Source organism: Otolemur garnettii, unplaced genomic scaffold, assembly GCF_000181295.1.
Source record: "Otolemur garnettii isolate 467f Iridium unplaced genomic scaffold, OtoGar3 scaffold00064, whole genome shotgun sequence".
In the NCBI taxonomy this organism is placed as follows: domain Eukaryota; kingdom Metazoa; phylum Chordata; class Mammalia; order Primates; family Galagidae; genus Otolemur; species Otolemur garnettii.
Genome location: NW_003852459.1, coordinates 7,642,636 through 7,655,281, shown reverse-complemented (window position 1 = coordinate 7,655,281; position 12,646 = coordinate 7,642,636). Strand labels below are relative to the sequence as shown.

General features: G+C 35.8%; 1 protein-coding gene across 1 annotated transcript in view; it reads right to left on the bottom strand.

Moving 5' to 3' along the window:
- MBD5 (methyl-CpG binding domain protein 5) overlaps positions 1-12,646 on the bottom strand; it is a 430,974-nt gene that overhangs the window by 45,689 nt on the left and 372,639 nt on the right. Inside the window, exons 5-8 of the mRNA XM_012807133.2 lie at positions 11,929-12,599; positions 8,322-8,424; positions 7,073-7,253; positions 1,086-3,221 (exon numbers count right to left, since the gene is read on the bottom strand). Of these exons, the coding sequence (XP_012662587.1) occupies positions 1,086-3,221; positions 7,073-7,253; positions 8,322-8,424; positions 11,929-12,041 (2,533 nt within the window). The 5' untranslated portion in view covers positions 12,042-12,599. The remainder of the gene's footprint in view (positions 1-1,085; positions 3,222-7,072; positions 7,254-8,321; positions 8,425-11,928; positions 12,600-12,646) is intronic.

The window sequence follows — 12,646 nt, the reverse complement described above, 5'->3', positions numbered from 1 at the left end:
CTTTTTAGTAAAAGCCTCAGCAGTTTCCCCATTTCCAGTATTAGTCTGTTTTTTAAAGCATGTCATTTTCATAGTTAAATAATAATACATTTAATATCACCTTTTATTTCCTCCCTGTCATTTCCCACAAATCATTACTGTTGGGTTTTGAATATTTTCTGTAAAGTTTTCATGGTCAAATTTCTGGATGTCTCAATGTATTTATGTCCTAAGTGCTTCTGTACAGTTTTTATACAATTTCTGAGGACACTATTGCACAGAACACAGATATTTTTCCAATACATCTACTTTTAAATAAATCTGTCTCCTTCGTTAATAGTGGATGAAGAGATACAATAAATTCAGGTTAAAAACCTATTGTCAATGGTAAAAATGGTTTACTTCTACAAGAAAATCATAAAACAGTTTCAAGATTAAAAATTCTGGAAATCAGGTTTTCAAGCCTTTTTTATTAGAAAATTTAAATTATTCCTTTTTTTAAAAAAAAGGGAGTAGCCAATATCCATTTTTTAATTTTCTCAAACAAATAATAATCAAGGATAGCAAACTAGGATATGAAGACACATTAGAAGACAGCTTTCTACTTTGCACAACTTCTAGTTACCTTCTCCTATTCATTCATCTATTTCTGTTCAGCAGCAAGAAAAAAATATATCCATTTATTTTTGCCTTTTTTGGGTTTTCCAAGATGAGCTTCATTTACCTGAATACAAACAAAAGCTAGGAAACGGCTTTTATACTGGCATAAGCCAGGGACACGTCTCATGAACCAGGAAACCCTGCCTTCTATGGCTTCTTCTGTAGCTTAGAGTCCAATAGTTATATAACGGGAAGTCGAACAATATTCAAAATGACACAGATTGACAACAAATAACAGAAACACTTGGAATCCTCTTAGCTGTTATTCTTTCCAAAAGACAAATCCCTAGTGTTCTGTCAATAAAATTATAAATACTAAAGCAATGAAGAGAATTTCACAATGGGGAAAAGAATCATTTCTTATCATAATAAATATTTTGGTACAAATTTTTAAAAAAGTAGAAAAGTTTAGTACCTTTGGGTACTTTTTTCTAATAAAACCATACCTGCTTCAGAACTTGTTTGATTATAGCTGCTAACAATGCTGTTTGGTATCACTGGAGTGGAGGACGTTGAGATTCTTGACTGAGGTGGATTGGGATGTAATGAATTTCCTAAAGCCATGCCCGACTGACTGAGCATCCCACAGTTCCCGCTAGCCTGAATCTGATTTATTAAACCTGCAAGATGGTGGTTGGGGACTGGACTGTTACTGTGAACAAAGTTAGTGTTTGCATTGTGGCAGTGCACGGCTTCCCCTCTTAACGGTATGTTCTGTGTCAGTGAATTCTGAAGAACACTGGCGTTCATACTGGGATCTGTAAAATGCAGCTGGTTAGCAGAGCAAGGCAAAGCAGTATTTGAGCCCCCACAACCCGGGGTACTATTGCTACTCAAGTGAGAGCTTTGACAACTCATAGACTGTAGTAACTGAGACATTGAACTGATGGGGAATGAACCCTGACCCTGCTTCCTTAGCAAGTCGGGTCCAGGTTTAGGAACTGCAGAACTATCCATTTGAGACTGTCTGAGCAAACCCAACACTGTGGGAGGTGGCTGTTTTCTTTTCCGCAATGAGTCTTTTTGCTGAGACATCAGCTTATCTCTTAGTGCTGCTCGACCACTTTGCCCTTCACCTGATGGGAGAAGCATGTTGGCAGTAGGAGGGAACATGGTGTTTAAAGTGCTATGTCCTTCAGTGTTGCCACTGCCGGCAACAGCTCCAGAATTGCTACTGCTGCTACTGTTGTTACCAGCAAGTTTGTTTTGATTTGCTAGCTGTGCTTTGGCTGCTGCTGAGAGTAAACTACTTGCTGGAAAGGAGGCAGCATTGTGCTGGTTCAAGATCTGATTTAAAGGCATTCCCAGCAAACCAGGCTGACTCTTTACAGAACCACTTCCGGCAGATGCAGCAGGAAACGCTGCACTGCTTGGGGTACTTAGTACATTATTCATTCCAGCAATTAACGGGTTAGGGATATCCTTGTACTGATGATGTCCATCGGACTTGGTAGAAGGGCTTGATGGCACTGATGGCCTTGGGGACCCTATTGTTGACCTTGGTGACCTGGGTGGAACCTTAATACCACTACAAGTGGCCTGGGGTCCTATAGGTGGCATCATAAAGTTCCCATGATCTGATGATGTGGAAGATGAGCGTGATCTTTGGGGCGATGCCTCAATCCTTCCAATTCCAGTCCCCATCATGTGCACTGGGGATGTCACTGGAGAAGGGGACAGGGAGGTTGAAGCTGAATGCTGTACTCTTTGTACATGACTCCCATGATTCATGTGACCGGGTTTTACGGTTGGCAAAGGGAGATTACTTGGCAAAGGAACAACAGCAGGAGGCATGCTTACATTCATCACAGGTACCTGAGAGTGGACGTTTGAATGGAAACTGGTTGGATTAATGATAACAGGGTTTTGATTCACTGGTTTACTAGGAATAGGGTCAAGAATGCCAAGTGGATCTTTCTCAGATGTTAATGGCTTTTTCTGAAGAGCACAAGAAGGTGGAGGAAGGGGAGGTGGGCCTTGGGGTGGTTTGTGGTGAAACATTGCTCGTGGTATTTCCATATTAGTTGAAAAATTACACATTGGTTTTTTCATTACTGGACTCTTTGTAGTCAAGGTTGGGGAAAGAGGTATATTAGTCCTTCCAGCCATTGCACAGGACGACTGTACAGGAGAACCATGTAGCATTACTGAAGGTGGAGAGAGAGGAGTCCTATTCAGGTGAATAGGACTAGAATTGGGAGCTCCATGAAAACCAGGATTATTTCTTGTGAAAACATCAGGACTTCCAAGTGGGTCAGTCCTTGGAGATATTGAACCATCCCCATAAATCTGGGAACCTGATGATGCTGGGCTGGGCAGGCCTCCATGGCTGCCGCGAAATGGAGATTTCTGTCCGTGTTCACTGCTGCCCAATCTCTGCCGGGGGTAGACGGGGTGGAGTTCTTGTTGTTGGCTTACAGGCAATTCTTGTACACATAGCCTTCCCATGGCATTTGACGATCCAATCATTAATTTGAAAGGATTCTTACATTCAGGCATTACAGAATTTGTAATTCCTTCATGAGACTTATTTCTTATGGATCTTGGAGTTGCTGCCCGTGAAGGTACTACTGGAGTTGCATCTGATATGAAAGAGAAAAAAAGAATTCGGTTAATAATTTCAATTCTTTGATGTTGGGAGAGGAAAGGAAAGGAAAGGGAGAAATCAGGAAGAGAGAGAGAGAGGAAAGGCATCTGGAAACAGAAATTTGCAATAAATGCTGTGATTCCACGCAACTGAAAAAATTCTGCATGCTATATTAGACTTCGGTTTTAAAAATGCACGTTATTCTCTGTTAGTTGATCAGCGGTTCTCAGTAACTACTCAGTATGCTATTTACTTCTTATCTGTTAAAAAAGCATGGGTGTCTAAATCTGGACAAAATGACATTAGACATTCTAATAATATTTAGAATGTGTAAAATCAAGACTGGCAGCCCAGACGAAAACAGCTAAGTTACTACCTTGGATTTGAAACTCTTAAGAACACACTCAGTAATGAAAATTGTAACCTGTGTGTGGCGTAATGTTTTCTTGGGCAACTTAAATGAATTGCCATTTCTACCAGCAAACCTGCACACTATAAATGTTTCTGTTACCTTCTGAAACTTTCTCAGTAGCTACAGTAAGATTTCCTTGTCCCAACATTTTCACTGTGAGAGTCAGAATCTTAATTTCTGTAAATTAAATGAATGGGATTCCCAAACTTTTATAAGTGGAATGATAATAAGAATAAACACAGTGACAGTATAGTCACGTTTAGCTCCACATTGTGTCTGTAATACTGTCATTTCTTTGCCCTTAATTAATTTTCATTATAAAAAAACCCATTATAATCTTCATTATAAAAAAAGATTGCAATTCTTTTACTGCAATAGAATTCTCATGTAAAATTTAGTTGGAGTGCTAAAATTTTTGGTATTGCTTTCCATTTGAGTATTCTCTTTTTACATGAGTGCATTTCTCACTCTCTGGCTTTTGGAATCTCTTCAGTTCTTTTGGAGATCAGACAGCATACAGCCAACAAAAGCAAGCTGGCTCATCATACGGAATATCTATTCTATCATGTCAGAATTCTAGATTTAAGTTTTTAGCCCCAAAGGGTGTTTAACTATTTTATAAAGTTGTGCCCTCTAAAACAGAGATGGCAAATAAAATTCATTTCATATGCCAATTCCTATCAATTGGTGGTGGCTGCTTAAAGAGCTGTGCTGAAAAGGATGCTGAACTCTAGCTGGGCTCTGTGAGAAATTACCAATGAGTCTGTTACATGCACAGGAGATGAGAGCAGCACCTTCCATACCATCCATCTGCCATCCCTATTTTGAGACTTATATAAGCAAGTATAGGCACATGCATTTGCAATCAGAGGTATACTTAAGTGGATAATGACATTTAAAAGACAACTATTTCTCCTATCTGCTAGATAGTAGTTAGGTTAAATTATATCACAACAATTTTGAGGACAGTTCTCAACCTGGAGTGCACAGAAGTCTACCTCATGTACATTCAAATAGTAAGAGGATAAAGAGAATTTATGTTTTTACTGGGAAGTGTGAACTTTCTGATTCTATCATGATGAAGTTTCTTTGATAGGGTGGTTTCTGGATATATAAAAAGTTGAGAACCAATGATATAAGAGAATTGTAGCAGATAAGCTCAAATGAAGTTTATTTTCTTGTTAAAAAGAGATTTCAGTGATTAAAAATATAGACGGGTATTTTTATATTCAACTAACAGAATTTAGAGAGTGTGTTTTAAAAAGGATTTCTTCCATATCTGGGGAAAAACAGTTACCATCTTTAAAATAGAAGAAATACTAAATAAATAAACGTTAGGGTGATGTTATATTATAATTAGAAACTGAACTATATAACAGGCGAGAAGTGTAATGCTAGGCACGCATCAAAGTGCTTTCGTGGGGTGGAAACTGGCTCATGCCTATAATCCCAGTGCTTTTGGAAGCCCAGGTGAGAGGATCACTTGAGGCCATAAATTTAATACAAGCCTGGGCAACAGAGCAAGACCCTAATCCCGAAAAAGGAAAAAAGTGCTTTCATGTATGCTCATGCAGACTTTTCAAAAGAATAAACATAAACAAAATAAATGTTCATGTATTTAAATAAAAGGAGGTGAAAACTATCATGGAGTCTTCTGAACTTTCAATTATTTCAATTTCAACCTTATGATAACATAGTTAGGAAACAAAATAAATGCTTTTTTCTGAATCTAGTAGACATAATCAAGCAAATAAAATGTACCATTTTAAAAGGGAGTGGAGATGTACTAAATGTTTACCTTTAATTTCAATAATTAAACTTGTGTGTATAGTTATAACAAAGGACCTAGATCTAGATTTTGCTAGGTTCTTCAGAAAGGCACTAATAAGGTAGACTCTGTAGAAACAGATACAACCATTTGAGACAATGTGAGAACAGATAAGAGTATGTGCAAACGCAAGTGCCAGACAATGGGCAAAAATGAAAAGAGTTACCACAAGCTGGCAGGATAAAGGCAAATTTTAAGTAATTTATGACTATTAAATATGTTTTTATTTTTTTTTATTTTTATTTTTTGCAGTTTTGGGCCATGGCCGGGCTTGAACCCGCCACCACCTCTGGTATACAGGGCCAGCACCCTACTCCTTGAGCCACAGGTGCCAGCCTATTAAATGTGTTTTAAATTGGTGCTATATCTTTCCATTTTAAAAATGTAGCTTAGGTGAGGGGTAGGGGAAAAATGTAGATTAATGAAAGAAAAAGAAAAGTTCCCTAAAAGTTTTTTCTTACATACTTTAGTGGTGCTATTTTTTTTCTGATTATTCCTGTTAAAGTTTAACCAAACTTAATGTCATCAGTATGGCTGTTGTCAAATGACACTATGTGCCCACAGTGGGGAGGTAATATCATCCCATGCAGAATTCCTACCAAAATGTGCTTAGCCTGAGCCTAAAACATGAAGGTCTACAATCAGGCATATCCAAATTGAGAAACATCCTGCAAAGCTGGCCTTGACTTTTCAAAAATTTTGATGTCACGAAAGATTGAAAAAGACTGGGGAGTTGATGTGGATTAAAGAAATGTAACAACTAAATGCAATGCACAGTCTTTGCATTCTGGATTTGAAGAACAGACTGATTTTTTTAAAGCTATGAGACATTATTGGTACGACTGGAGAAATCTGAATATAGACTGCAGATTAGATAATATTGTACACATTATCAGTGTTAAACTTCCTGATGTGAGAATTAGATTGTTGTAATATGGGAGAATGTTCTTGCATGCTGAAATACTGAGGGGTTAATTACCACGACATCTGCAACGTCGGACATAAAATGTTCACTGGTGACTCTAACAAAATGGTACTCAACAAACTAGCCTTGCAATTTTTCTGTAGCTTTGAAATATTTTAAAACAGTGTATGCATGCACTTATGTGCACGTGTGTGTTGAGGGGCAGTCCAAAAAATGTCCAGCAAGATGACTTCCGTTAGGAACATATTCAATAAATAATAGCTATTAAGTAATTGAAAGAATAACACTGATACTTTCTGACAACATTGTTAGTTTGCTTTTGGGGACTTGATACCACACATTCCAATCCAACACTGGGGAAAAAAGCTACATTTGTTTCCTAAAAACCAAAGGCACTTTTTCTTTCCTTAGCTCAGCTCTACATACCTACAGAGCATTTGTATGTACCAATCAGGGTTTATTTTGATTGTTTAATTACATGATTTCGGTAAGAAATTTTGGGAAATAACCTCATGGTAATTTTTCAGGACTAATCTTCCACTTATCATGACAGGATATACAGAATTTTAAAGGAATGTGCATCCTTGAAAAGTAGAATGGGAAAATGCTTGACGAAGTGATTTCTAGAAGCTCCTTCTCTAAAGAGAGAAGGATTCCCAAACCCTTCACCATATTACATACTTGTTCCTCCTCCGGGACTGGTGAGCACCAGAGAAGGATGTGGGGCTTCCATGCTTTTATGAAGTGTCGCCACGGCAATGATTTTTCTTTTATGTATGCATAGCTTTGTGACATCTTCATCTGCCTTAACATCTTCTGCAGTTCTCTGTTTCACAGCAGCTCCAGGATCAAAATTAAACACCTGGAAAAAGCACAGCCTTTGTTTAGAATATGTCTGTAAAAATGTTTAGTAAAAGATCCCTTTAATTAAAAAAAAAGTTGTGCACAGATTAAGCCATAAATCTCAATAAAACTTTCCTAAATTTTAAAATTTAAGAAAAGCAATCTTATATAAACAATAAATATTTCTCTGAACTTATGGTTTTCAGAAAAAACCATACTAGTGGCAAAGTAAATAATGACTATTATCCTATTTCTAAGATAGCCAAGATTAATACATATATAAAAGGTATAATACCTGATAAAGTTCTCAGATACTTCCTAATGTTATAACAGTACAAAATCAGATGAAGTACAGTTAAAAACACTAAAACCCTGACATTCCTACATGCTTTTTCTTTGGCATCATTTTATTAGTATGTTAATAATATCTTTTTACTGGTTTTAAAAATCTATTACTTTACCTGAAACATTTTTATTTATTATGCTTTTTTGGAATGTGATGACATACAAATAAAAAGGAATAAAGTTGTCTACTAATCTTTAGTTTTAAAATTTGCGTCATAATAGATAATCAGAAAATAATTACCTCTTTCTATAGCAAATAATATTTTGCCATTTTGAATGAGTTTACTCTTTACCTTTCAAAGGAGAAAAACAGTTTCATATTTTGGCTACGAGTGCTCAGTTTTGCCATCTTAAGAATATTTGTGACAGATTTACTAATACCGCTGCTAAAGGTAAGGCTGCAGATTTGAGCAGTTACAGTCGTGGAAGAAAATACTGCAACTACTAAATTCTAAGCATAGGTATAGCTCTCATAAAACCAAAGCTGCAAAGATGGTTTTAATGAAATATTTAATATGAATGTAGGGTTTGACACCTTTGAAAATGACTCGGATAGAAACGATTTTCCATGATCTTTAAGCATTCCAAAATGCATGCAAAAGATGTCTAATTAGATAATGAATTAAAACGTATGATCAGAGAAGTAATAAAAAATGAAATGCCAAGTGAGAAAAGCAAACATACAAAGTACTTAAAAAATATATAAAAAAAAACTTCTGTAGATCTACTGTGAAATGGTTACCTTGGGAAGAATAAGAGGACATTCCAAGCCACACTTGCAAGTTCCATCAGTAAGCAGGTATGTTTTAACCTGCTCCAAGCAAGATAACAAAGACCCACTGGGACTGTAAAAATAGTTTTAAAAAACATCAGGAAATAATTTTGACTGCACATATTATATGAAAAAAGATATAATATATATTCTTACTGTCTTTCACAGGGTATTTTCTCACTAGGGAAAAGCATTTTCTTTGTCAATATTATGTTAGCTACTAAATTATAGCCTGTAACATTATTGCTTTTTCTTTTGAACCAAAACATTTCTCAGAAAAATATAGATCTTCATAGAAAATTAAAGTATTTTGAAAGCTAAGAGTGAACTAAAGAGGGTAAAGATGGCTTGCTTAAGAAAGGACAGAAGCAGGTAGAAAGGAACAAGGTACAAGAAAATAAGATAAAAGTAATTACTATCATTTCAGACCAGAAATGCTGTTGTTAAAACTTTTTGAGGAAAAATCGAAATTTAGAATATATTGGGGTTCAAACCAGAAAGGTGGCAAATCTACAAAAGCTAGAGTTGACAAGTTCTTCCTGGTTTACCCCGGAATCTAGAACTAAGTTGTCCCTATGTACCTCTCTTCCCCCCTCACCACTGTGTGTGTTTGGAGATAAATCAGTGCAGTCCGATTCATATTATATTTAAGAGCCAAACTATACAGAGAAGGACAGAGAAATCAAGCAGATCTGACAAAAGGTAGGAAACTTTTAAGTAAACAGGGTTCTAGGAGGCAGAAAGGTGCCTTGCAGATCTTCAGGGAAGTAACTGGGCAGGTACACCAATGTCACTACTAAATCGCCAAAGTCAGTAAGATACATGAGTACCGATCAAGTGCAAGTCTACAGATTAGGTACTAATTCAGATGACAGGGGAAGTCTTTGTATTTACATTGGGGGTTAGTTTAAAATGGGAAATTTCCATCTTAGGACTTTTATTATTAACACGTCAATTTTACAACTTAAATGCATATTATTGCTTTGAAATTACATACTTTTCACTTGAGAATATCTTTTATTTCTAACTATTTACCTAAACCTTCAATTAAGCCCTTTAATCAAATTCATTCAGAAATAATACTCTCCATTCCATATACTCTGTCTCCACAAAGACACAGGTATTTTATCATTCTTACCTGTAAATGAATCAGCTTTAAAATGCAACTCATATTTTGTTTATCAGTAATAATGTAAGTGACTTATGCATGTAGAAAATCTAAATGAAAATCCTCAACTTTGTCAAACTGCTCATTTATTTGGCTATTTTTTTTTTCAGGTGATAGGCAAAGAACAGTAATTCCCATATTACAGACGGGAGTTCCACAACACAGAGGGACAATGAGATGTTTCTGGAGGTCTGACCATTTTAACAAAAACGAAGTCAACAACAACCAAAAAAACTTACTGATTTTTCATGTGAAAAATTCATGAATTTGATAAGAGGGAACTACTCAACATTTTCACTTGAAAGACAGCGTATGCGTTAAATCTTAGAGGAATTTAATTGTAAAATCAAACCTGAAAACAAGAATTCCTAAATTCTACGCACATATTAGCATACTACACTTTAAAAACACTTCCTCTCAATCAGTCACTTGGGTTCTTTCCTTCAGTTGGAACTCTTTAATTAACTTTTTGGAGTAATAATTAGTGTTAAAATGAGCTAAAAGTCTGATGGCATAGATGAAGTGTAGAAGATTGGTAGTAGGTGGAAAATTTAATAGGTAGCGTGAATGCCACCCTGAGGCAGGAGCAGCTGGAGACTAACCTAAAAATTACCAGCAAACTGCATGGTAAGAGGGGAGCTCAGTCACGGAGGGCTAGCTTCCTATGAACGTCCAAGTAGTAATTTAACTCGGTACATACAAACAAATCAAATCCATGCCGCCTTAATTTAATTAGAAAGTATCTTACTTAATCTGAGAAAATTAATTATAAAATAGTTCTCCCTATATAGATTTGGGTTTGCAGAACTCATATTAACAGGGTTATTAGATATCAGACTTTAACTTTGCTTTTAGTTCCTAGAATTAATTTGGTTTGTTCTCAGAAATCTGAAATGCTGATTTATCTTTTACAGTAATGAAGTAAAAAACAAAAAATTATTCACATTTTAGAGTCATTTGTTCTAAGCTGAATATACATTCACTCTACAAACTAGAACAACCATAAATATATGTAACACTGATACCTTACTTTATTCCATTTATAGCAAGGTACTTCTGGCAATTGGTTAAGGGCACTGGCAATGGGAACACACTGAAAAAGTTATCCATGGTCCCTGCCTACTTTATATACCATGGGATGAGGTCCACGTTCCCTTCTCCCCAATTAATATAGGAAAAATACCACAGAAACAAAATTTATGTGACAGAAGAATTTTAATCGGTAATTAAGTTTGCCTCAAGAAATGCCTTACACAAAACAAACAAACTCAGGATAGACTCTGAACTGACTTTCTGAGTTGTTATGGCATAAATACTTTGTGTCTATGTAACTGAAAATACCTCATTCCTATAAATATTCTTTGAAGAACTTGAGAATTCTGTTGAAGCTGAGATGCAAATAGCTATAATGAACATAATAGTATCAATTTGATAATGCAAATTGATTTTTTGATTTTTTTTTTTAAAAGTTCAAGTCTGTTTCTTTATTAGCTCACAAAGAAATATCTATGGTATCCCAACCTTTCATATATATACTTACTGAAAAACTATGAAGTAAGGAACTTAGATGCCAATTATTTAACAAATAAGAGTAAAATTCCTTGTCAACAGTTCAGATACTCTATTCAACTTATTCTACAAGAGATACACAGGAGGGCCTTCAAAAATAGTTTACTATTTTATTTCATATTGCACATGAACTTTATGGCCACCTGTATGTAATCAAAACTTAGGAGGCATTTTCTTTGTGTGATTTTTGCTTGTAAGATGATGAGCCATGTCTACCCTGACTTTTATTTTTACTATTAGATGCAAGAAAATAGATTAAAGTCACAAATCAAGGGGAGGGATCGGGGACATGTGAAAACAATCCATCTCTGAGTCCCCAACCCATATTCATGTTACTGTTTAAAAACTATGCAGAAAAAATTAAGAAACTTATTTTTAGTTAATATCAGGTATTAAGAAGTCTAATAATTGGAAAAGCCTATAGATAAAAACACTGAATCTCGTGGAAGCACTTTGAAGGACAGAGTAGTACTGTCAAGTGATACCGGGTCTATTTCTAGTATTTTACATTCTACTGTAAATGGTAATAATGCTTATGTTTCTTTTAGAAATCTTTATATTTTTCTTCATCTTTGTTACAGAGATAAGCAGAATGATACCTTATGTAAACACAATAATGCATACAAATTCTCACTGGTAATCTAAGGCAATTTACATTGAAAAACAGTACAGAATGAAAATGCTCCTATACCTGATTTTTAGCACAAAGGTCATTTATTCAAATTAATTTGAGATGCTGTGAGTCACTGTATTTTGCTTCCTTAAATTAGGAGAACAGTCTCTACCTCCTTGGGCCTGCATGCCCTGTTGGAGGTAACACCCACAATAGTAAGGGCTCACCTGACATAAAGCACTCCATTTTGATCCACGCGACGCTGCCAACCCACAGGAACTTGTATAGCTGGAAGGCCTCCTTCCTTGTCCCCTCCGTCACACTCCTTGCCTCCATTCATTTTCTGTGTCTGCTTGGGACTCTCCAAAGATATCAGCAATAAGATGATATCCTTATATTACAGAGCATGATGGCCTTCAAAAATGGGCCAGTGCAGCACAGTTTTTTCCAGACTGTACAAAATGCACAGGGAAGCTTCGGTTCAGTTTGGAACCAAGTCCTTGAAATCTGCCATTGTAAAAAAATCAGTTTCCCATTATAATTACATTAAATAACCAATATTTAATTCCTAAGGATGGTCTACATGGATAAAAATGAGTGCTTCCAACTAAGGAAAATCATAATTCATCAATGCTGGTACCTGACTGAAGTGGAGAAGGGAGCAGGATAAAGTTTTTAGTTCAACATTTTGTCTTGAACCTTGATGTTGGACTAAAACAACTTCTATTATTTAGAAACCTCTCATTTTTACAGTGTGAGTCGGTTAATATTTCCAGGTACTACCCGCCTTTATAGGCCACATTCTTTAAACTTTCTCTTTATCTTCCACTCTGAATCCAAAGTGTTGCACGTTGGTTCATCTGATGTTTTCATGACTTCAAAATTCCAATAATGTATCCTGAAACATACGTAAACATGTAAACTGTAAATTTAAAGTTGAAAAAC